General features: G+C 51.0%; 1 protein-coding gene across 2 annotated transcripts in view; it reads right to left on the bottom strand.

Moving 5' to 3' along the window:
- The window catches only part of LRRC75A (leucine rich repeat containing 75A), a 70,972-nt gene that overhangs the window by 32,177 nt on the left and 25,955 nt on the right, over positions 1-12,840 (bottom strand). For both annotated transcript variants that reach the window (XM_062615786.1, XM_062615785.1), the window contains exon 2: positions 2,653-2,781. In XM_062615786.1, coding sequence (XP_062471770.1) covers positions 2,653-2,781 — 129 coding nt within the window. The remainder of the gene's footprint in view (positions 1-2,652; positions 2,782-12,840) is intronic.

Raw genomic sequence — 12,840 nt, 5'->3', positions numbered from 1 at the left:
ACGAATGGCTGGATTTGATGATCTTCAAGGTCTTTTCCAGCTGAGTTGATCCTGTGATTCTATAACAAGCCCCCAAGGTTTGCATTAGCTGCACAAGGCCGTAAGGACGGAGCGCAGTACCTACGGCCAGCACTCAACCCAACATCCACATGCAATAGCATTTACTCCACCGGAAAGCTTCCCCTTCAGACAGCAACCCAGCAAGCCTCAGAGCAGAGCTGCGTGGCTGCTCTCTTGCTGCTCCATTGGCGCTTCTGGTGATGCCACACGGTGATGCCATGGGCTCACCTCAGCCCCTTGAGGAAGGGATACTCGAGACACGGGTTTGGTTGAGCCGCGCTGTACGTTTGGGATGGGATCAGATCCAAACCCTGACTTCCAATCCAGCTCACCCAACCAATTCCCACTCAGTCAAAGCGCTCCAGGCTCCAGCTGGAGTCGTTGCCTTGCTGCTGGCTTGAATTTGCTCGCTGGAATAAGCATCCCCTGAGCTGTGAGAGCCCAGGCCAGCTTTTTTCCTGGCCATAGAGCCCAGGATGTGTTTACCCAGAGCTCGGAAAAACAATTCAGCTTTTATTTTAGCTCAGAGACCAAGGGGTCACCTTTAAGCTGAGGGTGGTATAAATAGAGACTAATGGAAAAAGCAATGTACAGGGAGTCAGGGAAGCGTTCTCTCCAGGAGGGAGGAGGAAAGCAAGACCCCATAACCCTGAGCAGACACATATATTTAATAGGGCAGGTTAAGAGGGACCAGGGTCAGCCCCATCTGTTCCACCTCCATATGGATGCGGGCAAGTTCGCAGCTGCCTCCACCTACGTATCTATGTATATTCATGCCATGGGATGCAGCACAGGCAGAGCAGAGCAGGGGCTGGAGCAGCTCCCATGTGAAGCCAGGCTGAGAACATTGCACAGCCTGGAGAAGAGAAGCTGCCTGGAGACCTCAGAGCAGCTTCCAGTGTCTTCCAGGGGCTCTTCATCAGGGACTGTAGCGACAGGACAAGGGGTGATGGGTTTAAACTTAAACAGAAGGGGTTGAGGTTGGATATAAGGAATCAGTTCTTCCCTGTGAAAGCGGTGAGGCCCTGGAACAGGCTGACCAAGGGAGATGTGAATGCTCCATCCCTGGCAGTGTTCAAGGTCAGGTTGGACAGGGCTTGAAGCTGCTCTAGTGGAAGGTGTCCCTGCCCATGGCAGAGGGCTGGAACTGGATGGGCTTTAAGGCCCTTTCCAACCCAAACCATCCTGTGATCCTATGATTCAGTGTTAGGAGTCTGCATTTCCATGCTTACACTGGCACGAGCTCCTTCGCAGCGCTCAGTGCCAAGAGAAACGCGTGGGGAGAAGTGCAAAAGCAGGTACTGGGCAGGGGAGCAGGCTCAGGTTGCTCTGATGAGGAGCAGCTCACACACTTGGCCATGGCTCACCATGAGTCTCCCAGGGCAAAAGGTGGAGGAGAAACCAGCTTCGTCACGACACTTTGGAAAGGGGTAAGCTCAGAGGGGGAACGGGGCCTCTGCCTGGACACGTGCCCATCCAAATGGGTTTCTCCAGTTTCCCATTTCATTGCCCCATGGGGGAGGAGAGGAAAGGACCTTATTCTTCATAAGAAAGGGGATAGGGATACAGGAGCATCCTTGTGCGGGTTTAGCTAAGCAGCATTATGTCTGTATCATGACACGAGACATCCATCCTTGGGCTGGAGCTGGCGATGTGGGTCCCTGATGTCCCCAAGCCATGTCTGCACACTACTGCACCCATTTCACCCTTCCCAACACAGTCTAGAGAGTTCTATGGAGCACTTCCAGAGCCTGTTCCACACCACAGACCAGGATGACACACTCTGAACATCCCTGCGGCTTCATCGAATCATAGAATAGTTAGGGTTGGAAAGGACCTTAAGGTCATCTAGTTCCAAACCCCTGCCATGGGCAGGGACACCTCACACTAAAGCAAAATTAAGAGAAAAAAGCAATTTCCCCCATTTTTAAATACTGTTGGAGGCTATTATTGAGGAAAACATCCTCAGGAAGCAGCAGTCAATAACTCGATCCCTTCACACACTCTCACAGGAAATTAAAGAGCCATTATTAGCAGTAAGCACAGCAGAGCAATGCCTGCAGGTGCCAGCTTGGACTGGATGGAGCCCTGCTCCATCACACCAATGGATGGTCCCTTCCCAAGTAAAGCTTTCAAATGCCCTGTGCAAGTCAAAAGGAGGCAGGAGATGGGTGAAAGCCTTGCAGCTCAGCAGCAGAGAGCAGAAGCCAGGAGCGAGCTCCGGGTTTGCTCTCTCCAGGAGGGAAAACCAAACATCACACAAGGGCAAGGAACCGACTTCATCCTTGTGAGGCAGAAGGTGCTCCCGATGGGATAGGGTCTTTAACACAGAAACACAACGTGGCAGAAAGCAGTAGTGCACAAAGTAAAGTGCTAACACCCACAGCACCGACTTGGTCATGCTGGAAAGGCTGATGTGGTGCTATCAAACCATGATCTCTGAGCAGGTCCTCTTGGTCCAAAGACACACAAGCACAGCAGTAACCAGGAGGCTTTTTCCCCTGGCACTCCAGGAGAAGCTTCATGCTCCCAACAGAGCGGTTTTCCAAGCCAGCAACAGTTATAGAGGTGTGATGAGAGCAAGGTACTCACCGGTTTGGGGCAGTGGATGTACCTAGCGAGGCTGATGATCAAGTCATGAGTGATTGGATCCACCAGGTTTCGAAAGCTGGCGTATCGGTAGAGGACATCATCCAAAGAGGTCGACTCCATTCCTAAATCCTATGGAAAACAGGGTACAGGAGCCATATTAGATGTGCATAAGGAGGAAACAATGAGCCTGAAATTGCAGCAATGGAAACAGCAGGATAAAAGATGGGAGGTTTGGGAAGAGAAAAGTGCTGGACTAGATCGCCTGGGGAACTGGTGGAAGCTGTGCCATTGGAGATGGATAAGGAAGTGTCAGGAAGAGTTCAGATCAAGCTGACCCTGCTCTAGGGATGGATCAGACCTCCTGAGGCCCCCTCCAAGACTATTTCCAATGAGTTGCAATCCTGAGTCAGGAAGATTGCTTTTTGCAGGAGATGCACAAAGGAAACTCCATCTCTTTCAGGGAGAAATTCCCTCTCCTACCTACCAGCAGTGCGGATGTTACCTTCCCAATCTGGTAGAGCTCAACATTAGGATTAAGCAAACATCAACCAAGAGCTGGATTTGGCACGTGATCATACAGCATCACCAGCAAACACCACGTGAAGGAGCCAGTCGTGGTGCTTGGTAGAAGCAGCCCTGCACACGCAGCTATCGACACGCTGGGATCTTTGGGGATCAACCCAAGCTCAGCACCTGACTGCTTCTCTTTGAGCATCCCAAAGCTGTGGCAGTGTTCCCTTCAGCTAAAGTCAAAACACAGAGCCAACAGATCAGGGAATTGCTGCTCCTCTCTCCTGGGAGAGCTTAGGTTTCTCACATGAAGCATTCCCTCCTCCCTCCTGGCACGCATCCTTCTACGCACAGATGTCTTCCCCAGCTGCTCCCCAACCTCCCTGCCACACCAGCATCGTCTCTTTTCCACCACATGTCATGTTTCCAAGGGGCTCGAGGCTGAACCTCGTCCGAGGCCAAGCGATGAGCTCATGTGCACTTTAATAACCTCACACCAGTTCGTGCTGTCGGCAGCAAATCACCACTCACTGCCTTGGGAGTAAACGCCCAGCATCTGGCTCCGGTCACTGGGGCTTGTTCAGCACGTTCCCTTTTCCTAGGGGAGCTGTACCTGGCCGACGAGGGCCATTTGCAAATAGGGAGGGTAGAAGGGTTTAAAATGATGGTGGTTACGAGCCGTGGCTTTCTTGGCGTAGGCTGGGAAGGTGTTTTCCTATGGTGCACCCAAACCCCTGCACCACGCCGAGAGGACTTTTCAGAGCAGCATATTCAAAGGCTTCATCTACCCCGGTGAGGAAGCCCTTGCTAACGCAGGATTTGGGATTAACAGCCCAAAACAAGCAGAGAAAGGAATGCAGAAGTGACTGAGCACAACCCAAAGGCTGCGAGCGGATCAAAAACCTGCAGCTCCCTTCAACTTGAGCTCACCCTGTCTTACCACACTGTGCCCCTCGCTGAGCACATCAGCTAAAGCCTTGCTTTGCCAGGCAAGATTAAGGAGTAGGAAGAGTTCATCCCTTTGGGGCTGAACGGGAAAGCAGAGCCTCATCCAAGTCCTTTTGCTGCACGGCCTCCCTGCCGTCACCAGTGACCTTCCTGCAGTCTGATTTGTTTCCAGCTTTAAGAGGCTGAGAGGAGGCCCAAACCACTCAGCAAGTCCTTGGGGATGGCTTACCCACGGGAAGCAAAGCTTCTTTTACAGCAGTGCATTACCTTGTGGGTTACAAGCACCAGCTATGGTTTGAAGCATTAATACACTCTAAGTATGGCCACTTCGCCTGCCACCAACTACCTGCCTTCAGCCTCCACAGGAGGAAGCTTCTGCAAAGGTATCAATGCAAAGCTATTTGATTAAAAACCCTAAACAAAAAACCCCAAACAACAACAAAAAAGTGAAGGAATTAGAAGTTCAAATCAAAGAATTCCAGCAGTAAAATGCAATGCCTTCTTCCATGGCAGCCGGCAAACCAAACTGCCCAGCCACAGCCAGGAAAGGCATAAGAGAACACCAAACCAGGTGAGAGCCCAGCTATGGTCAAGTCCTGCTGCCCCGCAGAGCTGATGCTGTGCTAGATGCCCTTCTTCAACCTGGGTCCCTTCTGCAAACAGCAATCACAGAAACAGCCCTTCCACCCAAAACCAACCCGAACTAAGAGCTCAGCATTGACTTCCCCAAGACACTACCCATGCAATGCCATCTTCCCAGTCAGAAGGGAAAAATCAGTGCAAGCAAAGCATATGGGAGTTGTTCCCCACCTTATCCTTCCTCAGTGCCTGATAAAACAACCTGTTATTGTCCTTCTGCTGCCTGCCCAACCGCACCACAACAGCTAACAGCTGAGCAACCAGCTCTTGAAGCTCCAAGTTGGGTTGCCACGAGGTGCGCCGTGGTGTAATACACCCCTAAGCCACAAGGAGCCATAAACAGCACAAATCAAACCCATTTGCACCTATTAAGCTATTTATTGCTGCAAATTGAATGGCAATGAGAGGGAACTCCAGCAGGTCCATGTGAGAAGTCACACGAGGGAGCAGGTTATGTTGCTGCTTCCACGAAGAGGCAGCGAAGGCAGTTATAGCTGCCCAAATGAGGTTGCTGTGGAAGATGCCACCCCGAGCTCCTGCTCCTAAATACCCTGAGAGCTGCTATTTTGGCCAGCGCCTCCTCCAAACCCTGCTTCTTATCTCTATTAATAGCCAGGGCAGCCCAATGAATTTCCAAGCAGAGAGGCTGGTGTAATAGAGCGTGAGGGAAGAGGAGCATCAACATCATTTGCAATCAACCATCTGCGAGCAGCTTACCTGGGCAAAATGATTGCACGAGGTGAGCGTTAGCAACGTGGTGGGTGAGGGCAGACCAGGGGGGACAGGCATGGGAGATGTGACTCAAAGCACAGTGTGGGTTGCTCAAAGGCTTGATGGAGCACACGTTTAGCTGCTCAATCCCCCGGGCCTTGCGAAGGCTGCCCTTGAAAACAAGCAAACAAAGTCTTTCTTGCCTTTCATCTTTAGGATGTTCCACTCCATCGCAAAGCCTCTGATGTCTGGTTGAGTTACAAGGTTAGTAAGACACCTTAAAACTTAGTATTTACGGATTTCCCGGCTGCAATTGGATTCTGGGCTTCTAAGGCTGGCCTCGGTGCCTAGAAGCAGCCTCTCCCTGTTCTGCACATGATAAGCCCTCCAGCATTTGCTTCACAGCTAATAAATTTGGTGCTGCTTTGCTCTCCTATGAGATAAGACCAAGCAATGTGGAAGTGCATCGCTGGAAAGGTTATCTGCTTGATGCACTTCTTGCAGCCCAACAGCTCTGGTTGTCTCTGTACACCCCCTATAAACCATCCATTTATATGGTGCAATCAGGGGGTTTATCAGGCTAGAAACTGCTTAATTCCTAACTGGGTGTCCTAAGGGAACAAGGCTGAAATAGTCACACAGTTCATCCATCTCCTCCTCCTCTTCCCCTTCTAAACACAGGAACCAACGGATTGACAGAGGAGTAAAGCATCAGAACGTGATGAATTTAATGATGTTCCAACAGGTTTTGGGTAAAAACAGGCCCCAACAACGCAAAGATGCCCAAGTCTGCACCTGTGCAGAGGGAAGGCAGCACTCAGCATCCACACGTGGTTCAGCTGTGACTGGGCAGCCGGTGGTGGGACCAACACATATGCATGGAGCATCACAGAGGGCACCCTGGGAGCCTCCAAACCAACCAACAATTGCTATTGCAAATTCCCACCTCTAATCCACTAGCCTGGCACAAAAGTGGGGTTTAAATACGTGGGATATCTTCTGTTTAGCAGAGTTAATACTGGTTTGGGACCAACAATTGCACATTCAAGCCTGAAGTGAGGGTACGGTTATAGAATACCCAATGGTTCAAGGAAGGAGTAAACATTTCCTTGGCAGATTGACTCAAAGAATAAATGGTGGCAGCTTGGACCCCCTCCAGGAGGCTGGAATGAGAGAAACTTGGAGAGGCAGATTAATGGGCAGAGATACGATGCCACCATCCCGATAATAAACCACTGTGACTAAGGGATTTGCAGTAGAAGGCACTGTGTTAGTTTGAAACTGTGAGGCAAATGCAGTTGCCCCAAGTGGAGTTTGGCCAGAGCACAGCTAATAGGCTTCTTCAGGAAAGTGCCTGTGGATATGTAATGAGAACAGACTCGCCTGCCCGTCCCATCCTGATTCACAGAGCCAGTGGGGTCCCAGTATGGAAGAAGCTTGGAAACACTGTCAGGGGAAGGCAACTCCAGGATTTGCTCTGAACAATCCAAACAGTTTAGATCCATCACTGCCTTTAACACAAGCTCACAACGTGCTATTCACACACCCCTTCTAAACCAGCAGGACCTGCCTGTATCTTGGTCTCCCATCCAAGCCAGGCTATGCACCAGCCCCAGCCTTGACCGTGCTGTGCTGATGGCTGCCAGCTCCTAACTGCATCCCTTCACCCTGTCACCCCACATGTAAAAAGGACTCCATTTCCCTTGCAGAAATCCGAGATCTCCGTTGGAAAACATACCTACAGGGCAGGATACATCTCGTCTCCTGTCAGGTAAGGATCCAGGCTTGACACCTAAGCTCAGTCTACTGTCAATTCAGATGAAGACTGTGATTCATCCTATTCTAAGGCAGCTGGGCTGAGTCAGTCTCTAGCTGGGGCTGCCTCAATCAGTTATCAGCCAACAAAAGCCCATCTAATTAGTTTATCCTAGACATTCCATGTTTAGGCAACTGGAGCAGGAAAACCCCACTGTCCTCACCTTTGTTTTCCAGCACAGCAAGCGCAGAGCTCTGCATGGCTTTTGTACCCACTCTCCCAGCCAAAGAACAGCTCCATCTGTTCTGCAGCTGATCACCCATCAATACCAGTCACATTCTGAAGGTCTGCTTTAGGGCTCCCCACTGCTTTGTTGGAGGTAGTTAGGAGCTCAAACAACTCTTGTCCTTGGAAGGTGATAGGAGATGACTTACGGGCACTGAATACCTTTATGGGTGCATACAGATAATGTACTGCGTTGTGTTCACAAGCACTGAATGAACACATCTTTAGATCAAGTATTTATAGGAACAAAGGGGAAAAAGGCAGAACCAAGATCCCTGCAGGAAAAAGACTTCCAAGTAGCAGACAATGCTGTCAGATGGGGAGGAATCCCTCTTCTGCATAATTCCCACTGCCTGCTGGAGACGGCCCCTCTCTCTGGGCACACAGGAAGGGAATGATTCCCAATACAACCCCTGCATTCACAAACACCTTCCCCTGTTTGGAATTACAGCCGAGGCTCCACGCACACGCTGCAATTGATGGGAGTCCTTAGAGCAACACCGGGTCTGCAAGCCCTTTGTGCAACCTGCTCCTTATCCCCACCTGCACGTCCTGCATCTCGTTCACAGCAATGAGCCAAGCGCCCCTGCTTTACACACCCCTGCAAACACCTCTGCTAATGGATGTGCTAAGAAGAGAATCCAACAGTCTTGGTGCATGAAGTACACCCTGCACGGCAGCAGGGTTACCCAGCTGAGGCCTCGAGGAGCACGCTGGGAGAAGCTGGGTTTTCCTAGAGCTGAGGTTTGGTTGATGTATTGGACAACCAAGATAAGGCTGCGGGAAAGGCAGCATCCCCTGGTCCTGCACGGGAGCATGGAAGCCCTCACCTCTTACTTTGCCCTCCTCCAACCCAGCCCTCACTTCACAGATTAACACGACACAGCCTGGCTCTGGCATTAATCCTGCTGGACCAGCCTCTGGTTAGTGGGAAAGCAGGATTTATTGTCCTGGCCCACTTGAGCCCCAGCAGCTGCCACCATAAGAGATTTCAGGAGGAGGTCAGTGAGGGTCTCCTGATGTACAAGGGTGCAATCCTGCCCTCTCTGAGCACGGTGTGATCAGCTGTTCCCAAGGGATCCCAGTACAGAAGGAACTGCAAATCACAGCTGAAGAGGCACATTTGCTTCTCTACCTGTTCAAAACGCTGCTTCCTGAAGGTGCCCCTCCTCTCCCCAGCCAGGACTTGCTGTTACAACCTAACTGTGGGGAAAGAAACTTGATTATTCCAGGGATCAATCAGGGCTGTGTTATCAGTGCTGCCGATCCCACTGAGATGGGGATTACCCCCTCCTATCTCATACAGGGGTTTTGTTGTGATGTCCAGCTCTGCCAAGCAGCCAGCACAGAGCCAGCCATGTCCTGCATCATCCCCAAGCACTCAAATTCCCAGGCACATCACGCTGGTCCTGCAGCATCAGGAATGATGTTACCCTATCACCGGGAAGCCTCCTGGACAAGCCCCCTCACTGCTCCAAAGAAATCAATCCGTTCCTGCACATACAAGAGCCTGCAATCCAATAACTGCTATCTAAAACCTGGTTTCACTTCCAAGCCCTGGGCTGATTATTATTGCATTAGCTATGGAGGGATGTATTGTTACTGCCCAGTGAATGCTAAGCTCTGCTTCAAAGGGACTGGATTTAGGTGGTGGGAGACTATACAAATGCTTTGACGATTGCTTTGGGATCCCTCAAAGCTGATGGGGGCTAGGATAAAACCCCAGATCTTATTGATACAAGCGGTAGTGAAACTAACACCGCTGATCCCCCAACACAGCCCTTTTCCAGAGCAGGTTACTCAAGGGAAGTAATTTAAGACAGCTTTGAGAGAGAGAAATATTCAGTTAACTCTGAACACCGGCTGAAGGATGCGAATGCTACGAAAAGGTCCTTTCAATGGACAAGTTGCAGCTGACTCATAAAAATACATCAAACCTTTTTTAGTGCTGTTTGATACCACTTCCAAAGCCTGGGCCAGGGGAGCACAGAGGCAGAAATGGGTTTGCATAGACAGTGGCAAAGGGAGATGCTGCAACAGGCACCACTGGTACTACCCGAAGGACGCCAAATACGCCCCAACGAGCTGCTGTGCTCTTGGGCTGCCATCAGTACCTCTGGAAAGCAAACACAGGGCTGAATCTGCAGGTGGGATGTTTTGCCATAGCCAAAACCATGCCCCTCTAGGCAAGGCAATGGGTATGCTCCTCTCCCATCTTAGCCTGAGCACCCGTCCTCTACATAGGCACCCATGGAGCACGTGTATATCCTGCAACACACACGGCACTGGAGTTACCCTTTCCAGCTACCTGGCTGCACTTCACACCAGAATCTGGCTCTGTATCCCTGCAAGGAGACACGTACTAGAGATCTGGCACTTTAAAAGCTTAGAGGGAACAAGATACGGGCAGATTTTGGCTCAGAACAAGAGATGGAAAACCAGGGTTGAACTTGACATTGAACTAAAAACTCCCTGCTCCTTTTCTGCATTAACACTTGCTCTGACTTAACCACAGCCTATTCCACACCAAGCATAAAGCTCTTGGTACCTTCTCAACAGTTAAAAGAGGCCTCCAACAAAGGAGCAAACCAAAGAAATCCCACAGCACTCAACTGGTTTTCTTACTGAAGACAGAGCAACAGGAATGGAATAGAAATAAAGGCTCCCACAGCTTCTAACAGCTTGCCAAGGAGGCCAGCATCACACGAGCCATTGATATGGACAACGTGAACTTCAGGGCTTTCATTTGCAAATCCAGCATCACAGTTAATCTCAAGCACGGACAAAGTCCATTAATAAAGCAGGTTCATGTTAATGGGATTCAAAGCAATGGCACATCAATCCATAAACACACTTGTGTGCTAGAATAATCTACGCTTCGCATAATAATCACGGTAACCGTAATGCTGTGTGCTTATAGGGAGACGTGTTCAAGACCAGCCCAGGCCACCTAATGAGCTTAGCTGGGCTTCTTCTCCTGGTGGGATACAACCAGGACTGGGGCTGAGCAGCCAAAGCAGAAATACCCAGCAAGGAAACCAGATAAACACATGCACAAAGGGGTTGCAGCAGGGAGAAGAACTTGGGGAGGGGGTATTTGATGCAGAGGGGTGGCACTCTCACCCATGAGATGGAGATGAATCCGATGGACAAGTGAGCAGCTCATTGCTGCAGGGGTACCTCCCCTCATATATTTAAAGGCCTGGTCCCCAGCCCTGGGGCAGTGTGAGCTTGTTGAGCTAACCCTGATAACCACACTACATAGTCCCTCTCCAGGGTGAAATCAGTGAGGGAAGGGTAAGTATTCCTTACACCCCTGAGCAGCCGCAAGCGAGGCGCTCTATTAGCCTATAGCCATCGGGTGCCTCATGCTCAGCAGCTTTACAAGGTGGAAGGGGGGACAATGTCCCTTAAAATCCCTCCTCAAACCCCTCTGGTCTCACCCTGGGTGCCTGCCCCTAGGGTTCATCAGCCACTGGTGGGGCCTTTCCTGTCCTCCAGATGCATTTCATGTTCTGCACCGAGCCCAACTCATCCCCTCTTTCCCCTTAACCACTGTCCTCGTCATCTTCAATTCCTCAGAGCCAATGTGGGTTATGCAGAGAGTCTTCCCTTGAACAAAGTGGAGAGATCGAGCCCAAGCAAGTTAAACCCACATCTCCAGCCTCACATCTGCTGCCTTCTGCCTTTAACATCCACATTTGCAAACACCTTCGGTTGTGAGGCCGCGATTCTGCTCTCCTCCTCCTCCTTTGGGATATCTTCCCTCATGCTTGCCAAGTCAGGAAACCACTTAAATACCTGATTAACTACAAGCACATGTTTAAGTCCCACTGAAGCCAAAGGGTTTTGATTAGCAGAGCACTTAATAAAGGTCTTTGCTAAGCAAAACGTCTTCCCCCCGCTGCCCTCTCCGCCCCAGTCCCTTCACATCAGCTCAGGGTACAGCCTGAGAGGCGACGGCCAGGACACAGCATGAGCATCAGTGAGATGCAACTCCACTGCTCACTGGAAGAGCATTTTGTACAGCATCAGGCGACGAGATCCCAGGAGATGCAGGCAATTTGCAGGCTGGGCTGGGCTGGGCAGCTCTCTGCCCTGCCAGAGCCAGTGCTTCCAGTCAGCGCTATTAAATCCTCCTCTTCGTTTCACCACACATCACTGCGGAAAGGCGTGAGGGTGATGGTGGCTGCTGGCCCCTCTGATCCCCAGGGGCTGCCTGGGGTGTGACAGATTAACCTACACATGGCCAGAGAGCCCCTGCACTTGGGCAAGAAGAGGAATTCACCCCAGGTTTCATTGAGGATGCTGAAGAGACACAGACAGTAAACAACCTTACTGCTGTGCTCCATGCCTCCTGCCCTGTTTGCAGGCTCTGGGTCCTCTACACAGGATCACAGAATGGTTAGGGCTGGAAAAGACCTTAAGATCATCCAGTTCCAACCCCCTGCCATGGGCAGGGACACCTCACACTACAAGGGGGAAGAGATGCTCTCTGCACCCCCAAACCCACAGCAGCACCCCAAAGCCAGGCTGGGAGAAGCAAGCGCAGGACAGGCAGCAGAACCTCTTTGCAGCAATCAGAGATGCCAAAGGCCCTGTGCCCTCATTAAAAATGAGACTCTTTCTGCTTTGTTTGACACTCAGGGCCATTAAAGCTGCTCTTGTTGATATTCCATTTCCCAGCAAAGATGCCAGCAGCGTGCGCCAAATGAACTGGGGACATAAAACATCCCTCTGTTCCGTGAAGGAAACCCAGCACGTGATGGCTTTGTGGCAGTGCAATGCCCAGCAGACAGCAGCACGCTATAGCTGACACTACATGGGATGAGAACCACATCTTCTGTTCGCTTTGCAGAAGAGAGCTTCCACTGCTGAGTCACGGCAGAGCCTCTGCACTTGCAGCTGATGCAGTGCTTCTCATAGCCCCCAGCCTGACTGGGAGCTTCCTTCCACCTATGGCTCATACCCAACCTCCACTGTTGGGGTCCTACAGGGGCCACCACCCAGTGCCAGGAACGAGGTTGGATGCAGCTCTAGAAGAGGGTAGGAAGGCAGAGCAAAGAGTCACTGCTTGAATGAAACAGACACTGCTGCCTCAGCCATTAGATATCCCGGCTGGAATCAGCCACAGGAAGATGCGGGATAGAGGTGCCCAACAGGGTGCAGGGGTTTCCTTCTTGGAGAGTGACAGTGAGGGATGAATGGCTGGAAAGGCTGGTGCTTCACTCACATTCCTGGCAGTGGTTTTCTCCCCAGAGGGCAGAGCCTGTTCTTCCAATGAAGATGCTGACATAAACCTCCATGGGGTGCTTCTGGGATGAAGGCTTCTAGCACCC

This window comes from Pezoporus occidentalis, unplaced genomic scaffold (genome assembly GCF_034315485.1).
Source record: "Pezoporus occidentalis ecotype Australia unplaced genomic scaffold, CSIRO_AGI_Poc_V1 ctg183, whole genome shotgun sequence".
NCBI classification, from domain to species: domain Eukaryota; kingdom Metazoa; phylum Chordata; class Aves; order Psittaciformes; family Psittacidae; genus Pezoporus; species Pezoporus occidentalis.
The sequence above is the reverse complement of the archived record's forward strand: the minus strand, read 5'-3'. Positions and strand labels throughout refer to the sequence as shown.